The 11,317-nt window shown below is 44.7% G+C and overlaps 2 protein-coding genes across 3 annotated transcripts; both read left to right on the top strand.

Annotated features, from left to right (window-relative positions):
• The first annotated feature begins 1,242 nt into the window (after positions 1-1,242).
• On the top strand, positions 1,243-8,241 carry LOC108939062 (NF-kappa-B essential modulator-like). 2 transcript variants are annotated; one of them, XM_018760175.2, is made up of 15 exons: positions 1,243-1,498; positions 2,489-2,651; positions 2,891-3,156; positions 3,291-3,353; positions 3,938-4,123; positions 4,215-4,312; positions 4,391-4,438; positions 4,723-4,825; positions 5,011-5,126; positions 5,266-5,418; positions 6,238-6,328; positions 6,446-6,589; positions 6,737-6,873; positions 7,036-7,112; positions 7,471-8,241. In XM_018760175.2, exons 2-15 carry the CDS (start codon positions 2,492-2,494, stop codon positions 7,632-7,634), a joined length of 1,806 nt encoding a protein of 601 aa, XP_018615691.2. In that variant the 5' UTR covers positions 1,243-1,498; positions 2,489-2,491; the 3' UTR covers positions 7,635-8,241. The 2 variants fall into 2 exon arrangements, with proteins under 2 accessions (XP_018615691.2, XP_018615690.2); XM_018760174.2 differs by lacking the exon at positions 1,243-1,498 and adding an exon at positions 1,512-1,773.
• A 649-nt stretch (positions 8,242-8,890) lies between these two features.
• LOC108939180 (translocon-associated protein subunit delta-like) lies at positions 8,891-11,317 on the top strand. The gene is made up of 6 exons (XM_018760326.1): positions 8,891-9,046; positions 9,740-9,858; positions 10,142-10,216; positions 10,308-10,397; positions 10,479-10,544; positions 10,790-11,317. The coding sequence occupies exons 1-6, from the start codon at positions 8,998-9,000 to the stop codon at positions 10,892-10,894; spliced, it is 504 nt and encodes a 167-aa protein (XP_018615842.1). The 5' UTR covers positions 8,891-8,997; the 3' UTR covers positions 10,895-11,317.

Genomic DNA, 11,317 nt, shown 5'->3' with positions numbered 1-11,317 from the left:
TCGGTGTGGGTGTACATCCTCTTAATGGCCTTGCACCTTCAGCTCAGTCCTAAAAACCATTAGTTTACACCCCAGAATAACTTCCAACTAGGGTAGAATGCTGTTAATTACTGTTAATTCTGAATTAAAAGTAGAACTTGTAGAGTTTTTGCTGGCAGTTGAGGTCCAGCGGGAAAGAACGGAGCGTCTCTACAATGTCAGTAGGCCGACGCAGTCGGAGTTTAGCTGCCGACATGTGGTTGGAAGAAAAGCAAGGAGGTTGAAGGTCCAGGGTAGGCCAGATGGGGTTCCAGAGAGGGTCATGCCCTGCTCCACCCACGAGTCATTGTGTCTTTGGCTTCCAGAACTTTCTTTGCTTGAATTTGGGGACATGTAGAACATTAAAAAGCTTGTTACACGTGTGGCGAAGATGTTGCCCCTGGCATTAGTGCGGTGGTCAAAGCCCCTGATTTCCCTAAAGGAGCTGGGTTTGAGTCTCAGTGCAGTACCCTTGACCAATGTATTTACAATGCACTTTACACTGTTGTAAAAATTACCCTGTATCTACAAATGTTCGAAGGAGACATGCTGTGTCAATGTCTCCCCTTTGCTTGCAGAGAAAAGGGGATGAAGAGTCACCTGATGTTCACACATACTGTACTGTATTCCCTTTTACTTGACAATTCCTGACAGATAATTTTCATGAGCAGCCCTAAAGAGCACAAAATTGTGCACATATTTATTTTACACCTTTTGTCTGCATTTTTGTTTCCTCGGCATTTGTTCAGTTTATTATGTTTGTACATTTCTTTTTGTTTTGTATTCACAGTTGAAACCTGTCATATCCATGATCATTTTGTCTGCACTGAACGTGAACTGTAGACCACCTCCTAAGAAATGTTTTCATTCAGATTCCATTCATCCTCCACTTCGCACTACTGCACACTTAGCGCTTTGCATACTGTCTGCTGTTAACAATGGGCGGAACGAGTCTGTCACTTGTACTATTTCTATATTGACGTTACCCAACATTCAAATCGGCGGGTTGCCAGATTTTCGCATATTTTGAAGGTTGCCTTATTTTGCATGGAATTTTACAGCTGAAGACGAAACACCGCGCTATACTGCTTTTGTAGCTTGTTTCAGAGGGAGTGATTTCGTGAAAAGCAATGCTAGCGGTGGAACGCCGTTAGGAGTCGGTTTCAACAGGCTGTGTATCCCAGTGGTAGTTTGCGCGCTCGTCGCTGAGGGAACGTTCGCTTTAAATCCGCGCTGACGTCGCAACTCAACACGGAAGTGAAAGGGAGAAATCTGGCGGTGTACGAGTGCGCGGCGCCCTGTGTGTTTTTCCCGCGGACGTGTCTGCTCACTGCGAGCTGGACTTGTGCGCGGCGCTCGCGGCTTGCCATGAAGCTCGCGCCAGCAGCGCGCGGGGCGGCGGACTGAGCGGAGAGCGAGCGCGTGCCCCTGCCCGCCGGAGGCTGCTCCGACAGCTAGCTGCCCGCCCGCCGCGGACGAGGTCCTGACTGAGAGACACACACAAACACACGCACGCGCGTGCGCGCGCGAATGAACCCGGAGCACTTTGCTCCTCACGCGTGTCTTTTATTACCTTATAGTCCTTCATTTATTTTACTGCATGTTTGATGCAGTTTTAGTGCATGTCAATAGAAACTATATACTGAGCTGAAAATAAATATTAAAATGTGCAGAAACAAGGCCGTGCGAATCGCCTGGGCTGGAGGAGCTGAACGGAGACATTCGAGAAGAATCATTATCACACAGCTTTTTTATGTAAATTCACATTCGCGTTTATTTAAAAAGCTTATAAGGCTGCGGCCTTGTGAGGAGACATTATCATGCCAGTGCGGAAAAAAGCTGCTGTTTTTCCACTGTCAGTGTTTAACTCAGTCCCCCCAGTTGTTTCGTCGGTGTGTCTTTGCTTGTCAGAGTTGTCGTCAGTTTGTCGCTCTGCTTGTCAGCAGTCCCGTAGAACACGTCGTCACACGTCCTTGTGGCTTTTGTGACAGAAAAAACAACCGTATGTTACTGTGCTTTGACTAAATCTGAAAGTAAACCCTCAAAGACCCTTTGATATGTTGTGAAAACTGTGCAGTACTTGTCAAATTTAGCACGTTTTCTTCACTGCTCCTCCTGATTCCTGGCCCTGGCTGGGGTCCTACTTCTGCCACCACGGTTAATTTTATATTTTTCAGTACTGTCGCTGACAGATTTGTTGCGAGTATTTCTCATACCAAAATGAAGTCCTTTATCTGCTACATTGGAAATGGGAGAGAGGACACAGGACGTGTGTGTGTGTGTGTGTGTGTAGTGAGTCAAATACCAACTAGCTGCTCATTTGGCTAATCTAATGTATATACGAGTCATTCATTAAATATGAAGTCATCAGCATGTCGCCGGGGTTCACTGAGGTGACGGCTCGTACACACCCAGTGCTTATTTATTGATAGTGAAGGACCTTAGCTGTGAATCCTGCTCTTCCCCGCAGGTGATGGTTCAGCCTCAGGGTCCCTTGGGCAGTGCATTGCAGTGGGACATGGCAGGAAGAGAGGCAGCGGGATCTGGGGCTCAGGGATTGCTGGGGAGCCCCCCCGAGCTGGCTGACAATGAGGTTATTCAGAGGCTTCTTGGAGACAACAACCAGCTGAGAGGTAAGCAGACACGCAAGGCACGATGCAGTTGATTTTTCTTTTTTTGTTTACCACCGCAGTCACGCTGCAGTCTTCCATAGATTCTGCATTCCAGCACAGAGCCGTAATGAGCTGACAAAGCACGGCTGTCAGACAAAGGTCATACGTGTGTTTGTCACATTTACACAGCTATCGGCGCATCGGTGTGCGTGACCAGTGTTGAATCTGTTCCGCTTTCTCTCACCTGCCCATCTTTGCAGCGGCACTGAAGCAAAGCAATGCAGCTCTGAGGAGCAGATGTGAAGAGGTTCAAGGATGGCATCAGAAGCTGAGGGAGGAAAGAGAGTTCCTGGGAAAGCGGTTTCAGGAGGCACGAGACCTGGTGGAGAGGCTGGGCAGGGAGAACCGAGAGTTACAGGGACAGCTCAGCCTCCTGGCTGCTGGGGCACAGGGCCCGGACCTAAGTGATCTTCAGGAACAGGGCGACTCTTCTGGAGCAGGAGGCCAGTTCCACAACTCCCACAAGGTCAACATATTACATGCTTTTCTCTTTCCTGCTCTAGGAATTTATCCTTTCCCGGTTCGATAGCCATGCCCTCAAGTGCTGTCCATATGTGCATTGGTGCATAAGTACGTGTGCCTTTTTTGTCGACATCGCAGGAAGGAGAAGGGGATGGAGATGAGAACAGGGAGGTAGAGAAGCGGACTGGCCCGACAAGCTTGGTAAGAGCTGCATATTGTGTGTCTTGTGCCCCGCTGTACTGCATGCGAGGGAGCATCTACAGTAAAGTGCCAGATTGTAAAAACAGTTTTAAGGTTACAGTTACATGTTTTTATTTTTCTAGGACTTGATTTCAAAGCTACTTGAAGTGATTTCCCCATTTATACAGCTAGTTTTTTTTTAAATAGAACAATTTATGGTAAGTTCCTTGCACAAAGGGTACTACACCAGGAGGTGAGATTTGAACTTCGATCTTTCCAGTGCAAGGCAGCAGTTCCAACCACTAAGCCACGTGTTGCCTACCCAGGTTAAGGTGACATACTCTAGAAAGATGGTACGGAAGCATCCTTTATTAGGCTGCAGCTCTTGTTGACCATTTTTCGAATGTGTGTATGAACTTATATTTAAAATCGCCATGTCCAATTGTTATTAAGGTCAGTGTATCATTTACATAACCGTTTCAGTGTTTGTTTGTCACTTCTTATATTCATAATAGCTTTATGGTCAAGGCAGTCTGTGCGTGAAAAGGTGTTACTCCCTTCTCCTCTTTGCAACGCTTTTATCTCCCCATCTCCCTGCCTGTTAGCCCATGGAGGGAGGAAATGAGGTCCTGCGGCTGCTTCGAACCCACAAGGAGAAGCTGGAGGAAGGGATGCGAGAGCTCAGAAGCAGAAATGAGGAGCTGGAGAAGAGCATAGAGGAAGGGGAACGAGAGAGGGAGAACCTTCGTAATGCAAATACGCAGCTACAGTCAAGGCTTGTTCAGTTGCAGGTGCTTTAGATTACTCTTGACATTCCTGTCAGCACTGTATATTTCTACTGTATGTTTACACGGCTGTGACATGTCCCCACCCTTTCCAAAGGGTTCTGGAGTGACGCAGGAGGCCCTACAGTGCTCAGATGCTCAGGCGAGCAGCTCCCACAGTCTGCCCGCACCCGCGGCTGTGATGACAGCCTCTAGGTGGGACTTGCTGGCATTGAGTGTAATGGCAAATGGGTGGTTTATTGTAATGTTTACATGTTCTGTTTTTCTCCTCAGTCCTCAGCTTGTTCAGCTGTCCAAACAGTTGCAGGCAACACAGATCAGGTATGTTGGAGATCATGTGCCTGGCATGTCTTTTGAAATAAGTGTATGGGGGGTTTGTTGCAGTGTGTAAATGCTCATTGTGTTTTAACATGTGTGATATAGGCCAGTATATTGTTTGTGCAGGCTTGCTTAACAAGAGTGTAGTAATAATAGGATGGATAGATAGAAACTCTTGATCCAGAAGGAAATTGCAGACCTAATGTTGTTTTCATGGCGTCAGAAGCCTGCAGGACATGGGTAGAGTTTGTGTGTTTAGACAGTGTATCGTTCTGCATGTGTTACAGGTACAGAGAGCTGCAAGAGAAACTTGATTCTCTGCAAAAAACTAGAGTTCAACAAGACAAAAACGAAGTACTCTTAAAGCAGAGGGAAAATGAATGCGCACAGGTACTTGGACTCTTGTGCATTTATGCAGACACATGCAGAGAAACCTCTTCGCTGAGTACATACCAAATCATGTGCACTGTTGCATTGAGCTCATTGTTGAAAATGGGTGTATGACGTGCAGCTGACCACATCCAGTTGGAGCGTACACCGTGTCATCACTTTGTTGTGTTTTGCCTGTGGCACAGCTGACGAAGGACAGCGAGTCCTTGAAGGCCCAGGTCACCTCCCTGCTGGGGGAGCTGCATGAGAGACAGAGCTGTCTAGAGAGGAGTGAGGCCGAGAGGGCAAGGCTAGAAGAGAAGTAAGGATACCTCTATGTCTTTACCTGTGTGTGTGTTTGGACTTATGACTCCCTCTGTCTGTGTGTCAATGAATGTCTCAGTTTGCATGCCTCTCGGTGTGGCTCAGTGCAGCTCTGCAATCCTTCTGGTATGTCCTAGGCTGAATAAGACCCAGGAGGCCCTGCGTACTCTAGAGAGAGAGACTGAGCAGCTGAAGACTCAGCACAGTGTGACAGTGGACAAGCTGCGGCTGCAGACCCAGAACCTGGAGGCAGCACTGAAGGCAGAGAGGCTTGTCCTAACAGAAGACAAGTGAGTGTTTTACTCTGCTGGAGCATCACATTATCGTCCCAGCCCTGATGCTTGAAACTGCTCTCCAGATCAAGATTTCAGATTTAGTCTTCAGTATTACTTTCTTTTTTCAGCAGTGATAATTTATGGTCATATCATATTAACTGTAACTGAATAATAGCTGTGCGAAAACTCGTAAGTGCTTTATTTGATAGTGAAAAAACAGGCTTCTTGTGCAATCCATTCCTATAAATGAAATGAACTTATAATTGCCATTAATTTAAAAATGAGAAAAATAAGTAATGCATAACTGACCAACAAAAGATTTTTTTGCCAAACATGCAAAATTTATGTCTCATTTTCTAAACATGGAGAGAGGTTGCTTGCATTGTGTAATGCTCAGTGTCCCCAAGGCTTTTTTTTTTTTTTTTTTTTTTTTTTTTTTATTTCTGGCCTTCTGAGACACATTTAAGTTGGGGTTAATAGTTTGTTATGCCAGTTTTGGGTACAAATCACATTTACATTTATTCGTTTAGCTTATGCTTTTCTCTAAAGCGACTTAGAATGTTACAGTTATTTACCCATTCATACAGCTTTCATACAATTTTTACTAGCGCAATTTAGGAGAAGTACCTTCCTCAAGGGTACTACAGCTGGAGATGAGACTCAAACCTGCAACCTTTGGGTCCAAAGGCAGCAGCTCTAACCACTGTGCAACCAACTGCGCAAATTAGATTGGTTTATCATTCTCAGTTCTTAAATGAGGGAAGCCTGTAAACGACATATAAACTTAATTTTGATGTTAATGAATTGTGTGACTCCTTTCCCCATGTATGCCAGGAGGAAGCTGGCCCAGCTGCAACATGCTTACACTCAGCTGTACCAAGACTACGACTCCAAACTCCAGAGTGAGAGCCAGGCCAAACAGAGGGTGTGTTCTTGGTCTAGTCTGATCATCAGTCTGCTTGTCATGCTACACATTTAATAGTATATGCATTCTTCCTGTAATCCTACACATAGAGCGTATGTGCATTACTGTGTGTGTCAGGATGGAGAGGTGGAAGACCTAGCCAGCAGGCTGGTGGAGGCAGAAAGGGCTCTAGCCCTGAAGCAGGACCTGATCGACAAGCTGAAGGAGGAGGTGGAGCAGCAAAGGGGCACACTGGAGACTGTGCCTGTCCTCACTGCGCAGGTACTGCACTTCCTAATGCCACCCTAAACTGTACTCTGTCTTAGGAATGAAACAGTCCATGCAGCATGCTGCCTGTCTAAAGTAATTTGGAACTACACTAATGTGTGCATTAACCCTGACATCTCTACATGTGTGTCTCACTTCTAGGCAGAGATTTATAAATCTGACTTCCTGGCAGAGAGGGAGGCCAGAGAGAAGCTCCACCAACGCAAGGAGGAGCTCCAGGAGCAGCTGAACCGGGCCCTAGCTGAAGTGGACAGGCTCAGGCTGGAAGGCACATCACGGTACTGTGGCAACTCCTCTGAGCTCCCATTGACAGGATCATAGTTGTTTATGTTAAATATTATTGGTGTTATCCATTAAGAGCAGTTACATTCTGCTCCAGAATCCTACTGAAGAGCAGAGCAGCTGTGTTGTTTAGTCAAACCATTCTGGTTGTTTTTCAGTGCGAGGATGGAGGAGATGCAGCAGAGACACATAGAGGATTACAGGGCGGCCCGTCCCCTACTCCCACCTCTTTCAGGTAGTCACAGCTACATGTTTTAATGGGGAGTCGTCTGGTCTACTGTAAGTGTTATTGTGCTTTTTTCGGGAACAGCTTAGATTGTGGATATTCTGTGGGATCAAATATTGCAGATTTTCTAGCATTCCGTACATTACTTAGAGCTATTAAGACTGTTAAATAGGTTTAATACAGGAGAACAAGTTGAATCAAGTACACCAATGTGTGCATCAACTGCAATCACTGGAGCCAAGGCCTCCTCCAGTGACTACAGTTTTATAGCCTTGGCTGAATTCCGTATTGAAGGGTTATTCCTAACGCAGATTCATGGTCTTCAAATTATTTCTCTCTCCTGCTTCCCTTTCCCTCCCCTACTCAGGAGGATTTCCTGGGGCCACAATCCCCTTCAGCCCAGCACAGCCCTCATCTTTTCGCGTGCAGAATGTGTCAGAGGAGCTGCCCGATTACCGCTGCCCAAAGTGCCAGTACCAGGCACCGGACATGGACACCCTTCAAATCCATGTGACAGACTGCATCCAGTGAGCCCTAGTATGAGAACGCGGGACTCGGTAAAGCAGGGGTACACAATGCTGTTCCTTGAGAGCCAGAGTTCTAACAGCTTTAGTACATACATTTGAACCAGTGCCTGTGTGTGGTGCCTGAAGTTCCAGGTGAGGAGACTTACTATCCAGCTGACCACTTTGGTAAAGCAAGAAAGAACTGAGACTGGTACAGCCTGTGGCCCTTAAGGACTGAAGTTGTGCACTCCTACTGTAAAGATAGGGAGCAGTATTGCACTTTGACAGGCATGATAGTAATAAAGTATAAATGTAACCTGTAACGATGTGTACTAGTAAGAGTTCAACTACAATCAGAAGTAATAGAAATGCCTCATAAAGATATTATAGTTCTGCCAAATGTTTTTAAAAGTTAATTCTATTTTGCCAGTTAAAATATGGAGACACTGACTCTGCTGTACACAGTATTGCACTGGATTCATTGGTGTTTTTTATTGTGGTCAGTCTGTCTTCCACTATGCATGTGCACTTTGTCTTTGAGCCGTGTTGTCAATTTGTTTATGTAAACTGTCTATCTGAAAATAATGTTTATATTGCTGTAATGGAATTGGATTCATTGAATAAATTTTGGTATCCTGTCAAAATGGACAGTATATACTGTATGAGTTTAATTTTGTTGAAATTCACAGATCCTAAAACAACCTGCATTTGTCATCCTTTTTGACTGATTAGCAGTAGTTACAGTAAAAAAATATATATATATATATAAAATACTCTATTTAAAAACAGTAAAGTATTTTTTCTGCTTTACTGTGCTGTCTTAACGGTTAAAACTGGAGAATAGCTAAGTAGATGCACATCTACTATAGTATAAGATTAAGAAATAAATTTTGTGCTGTAGTTTGTGTGTATACTATGACATTTAGCTTCATGTCTGCTTGGCTGGGTTTCTAACTACAAGCATTGGAGGTTGCCAGGTGTGTTTACTGTCATATTGCTCCATTTTGCATACATTTTCCTTTGCTGTAACGTGTTAGCTGGATAAAATGTAATATGGGAAGTGGATTTGTCTGGAGTGGAGAATAAATCTGGGGTTTATTGCAAAAACTTTCCCTGAAAAGAAAAAAGACTAATCAAATTTTCTCCGAAATGTCTTCTTTATACTATATGTTCCCAAATACGTAAGCGCGTACGCAGAGATTTCTACGCAACCTGGCAACCCGGCAAACAGCGCATCTCCTTCCTCCTGGGTGACGTGTTGGAAGATGGTCCGCCTCAATCCCAGAGGTCATTGCGCGCTGGCGCTGAGGTGGCTTTACGGAAGGGGAAGGAAGGGGGGCTGCTGTACATAAACAAATTAGCACATTGGTGATGAAAAGGAGTTGAAAATGTTACGGATCGGCGCTTTACTAGCTCTTTTCGTCTGTCTCTGTACAGGTGAGTGGTATTACTTTCTGCATCGCAATATTTATTACTTTATTACTATTAAGAACAGTCACCTACTACCCACCTAGTCTAGTAGTATTTACATTCATGATGCTGACCATTGTTGTAACCGGCATTTATATATCTGCCCAGCCATACAAAATAATCATGTCATGAACGTGTAATCGTGTTACATATCAAGTATTTTCGTCAGCAGTAGTTGAATAATGAGGTTAAAACTCTCGTGGTCTTCAGAATTGCTTCTGGTTACAGACTAGTTGCGACGGCTAACCTAACCGGCGGCTGGCAGTGCTACTGGCTTGGGCGGCGTCCAGTCTGTTCTTTAAGTTCAAAAGGGCTAAAATTAATAAGCATATTAGATTTTTGCAGTACACGGACCCTTTCGGGCGAATGCCTATAACACCGCCCATTACAGTACCTAAAAGTATAGAATATTATAGCAATGTATATACACAAAGGTGTAAAGTGCACTGCATAACCTGTGACGTGTAGTGACGTCATCGTTTTTGGAGAGCCAGTTGAATGAAAGATCATCCCATGAGCACATTGTCTTGGCATCAGCTCCATACAACATACAGAGACTTGATGCTGCATCCTGCTGGAAATGCACAATGAATCAGACATGTTGAACACACATGAATATAAGATACGTGTTTGCTTTGTGACTGATGTGTTGCTTTTCAGCGGAGAGCTGCACGGGTCCCGTCATCACGCCATCCTCCTACACAACTACAGACGCTGTCATTTCCTCAGAATCTGTGTTTATCGTGGAGCTCAGTTTGTCCTGCGCCAATGGAGCTCAGGTAAAGCAGATATGGACGGAATGCAATTGCATGTCTATCGGTATCTGCTAGAATTCTGTGGGTGAAACATCAGATTATTGTCTAGAAATGTACTGATTGTGGTTTAACTGGTGCTGTAAAGGAACCCGTGTTTATTCTTGTGCCTATTCTTTCTGCGAAGTTTTATAAATGGCAGATCCTCTGGGAGTTTTTTGTGTTGGGGCACAGATGTAGAATGTAATTATTCAAAACATGAATGGAGTCTTGTGAAGTTTACAAGTAAACGTTATTCTGTCTTGCATAGAGTGTGGCTCTGTATGCTGATGTCAATGGGAAACAGTTTCCTGTAACCCGTGGACAGGATGTTGGGAAGTACCAGGTTTGAGCCCCATCTTTGCCAGTACTGTTCCAGCTTATTACCTTTTTGCCTCAGCCAAGGAGCTAACACCCCTTCCTTCACTTTCTATCAGGTCTCTTGGAGTCTCCCTCACAAACAAGCCATCTCAGGAACGTATCAGGTCAAATTCTTTGACGAGGAGTCATACAGTGCACTGCGCAAGGTAGGAGGATCGCCGATGCCCTACTGGCTTTGTGTATCTGTGAAGATGCGTGTTATACAGCTTTTTCTTTGTCCTTTACAGGCTCAGAGGAACAATGAGGATGTAGAGTCCATCAAACCCTTGTTCTCAGTAAATGTGGATCACCAGGTAAGAGAAAATCAACTTTCATATACCAATCATAATGTGATCTAATGCACACCACACAATTATACTGTTATATAGGTAAGTGTACTGATGTGTATTTTCTTTATTTTTTTCCCCACTGGCTTGCTGTTAGAAAGTGGCCACTGAATGTGTCATTACATACTAAGGAAATAAAAATGCTGCAGGTTCACTGTCCTTCTCCTGACACGGTAGGCTGAAGAATCGAGTGTGTGTTTTTCTCCTTCCAGGGAGCATGGAGTGGTCCATGGGTCTCCACAGAGGTTTTGGCTGCTGCTGTTGGTATCCTGGTGTACTACCTGGCCTTCAGTGCAAAAAGCAGCATCCAGGCATAAGACGCATACCACCTACATACCTGCTGCACTGACCCTAGTGACTGAGGGAGGCGTACCGTAAAAAATGACTAGATTTGTGTGTGCGTTTAATGACTGTCCGCTGGCCTTTGACTTAGACATCAACCGTGTTTCCCGTTGACTAGTTACACTGACTGATATCTGGTAAGACACCGCAGTAGACTTCTGTTCCAGATGAGATACATTTTCGATGCGCTTATCACTGCATTTGACGTATGGATCAGTTGTGTACACAGTGATGCATCTCAAGGAGTTGTGTATATAACCCAGTGGGACAGATACATGAGGACATCAAAATTGTGCACATACTCTCTGACTTCTGTACTCAACTGATGAACTAGGAAGTGTGTTTAAAAGGGGGAGTGTATGACTTAAGATACAGTGGCTTGTCTGTTGAATAAATTA

This window comes from Scleropages formosus, chromosome 19 (assembly GCF_900964775.1).
Source record: "Scleropages formosus chromosome 19, fSclFor1.1, whole genome shotgun sequence".
Taxonomy (NCBI): domain Eukaryota; kingdom Metazoa; phylum Chordata; class Actinopteri; order Osteoglossiformes; family Osteoglossidae; genus Scleropages; species Scleropages formosus.
This window is presented reverse-complemented; position numbering and strand designations above follow the sequence as displayed.

Coding starts and splice junctions, on each gene's coding strand:
- LOC108939062 (XM_018760174.2), top strand. CDS start 1,684: ATGTGCAGAAACAAGGCCGTGCGAATCGCCTGGGCTGGAGGAGCTGAA. Junction 3,354..3,937: donor GGACTGGCCCGACAAGCTTG/GTAAGAGCTGCA, acceptor CCTGCCTGTTAG/CCCATGGAGGGAGGAAATGA. Junction 6,329..6,445: donor AGAGCCAGGCCAAACAGAGG/GTGTGTTCTTGG, acceptor TGTGTGTGTCAG/GATGGAGAGGTGGAAGACCT.
- LOC108939180 (XM_018760326.1), top strand. CDS start 8,998: ATGTTACGGATCGGCGCTTTACTAGCTCTTTTCGTCTGTCTCTGTACA. Junction 9,859..10,141: donor CCTGCGCCAATGGAGCTCAG/GTAAAGCAGATA, acceptor TGTCTTGCATAG/AGTGTGGCTCTGTATGCTGA. Junction 10,545..10,789: donor CAGTAAATGTGGATCACCAG/GTAAGAGAAAAT, acceptor TTCTCCTTCCAG/GGAGCATGGAGTGGTCCATG.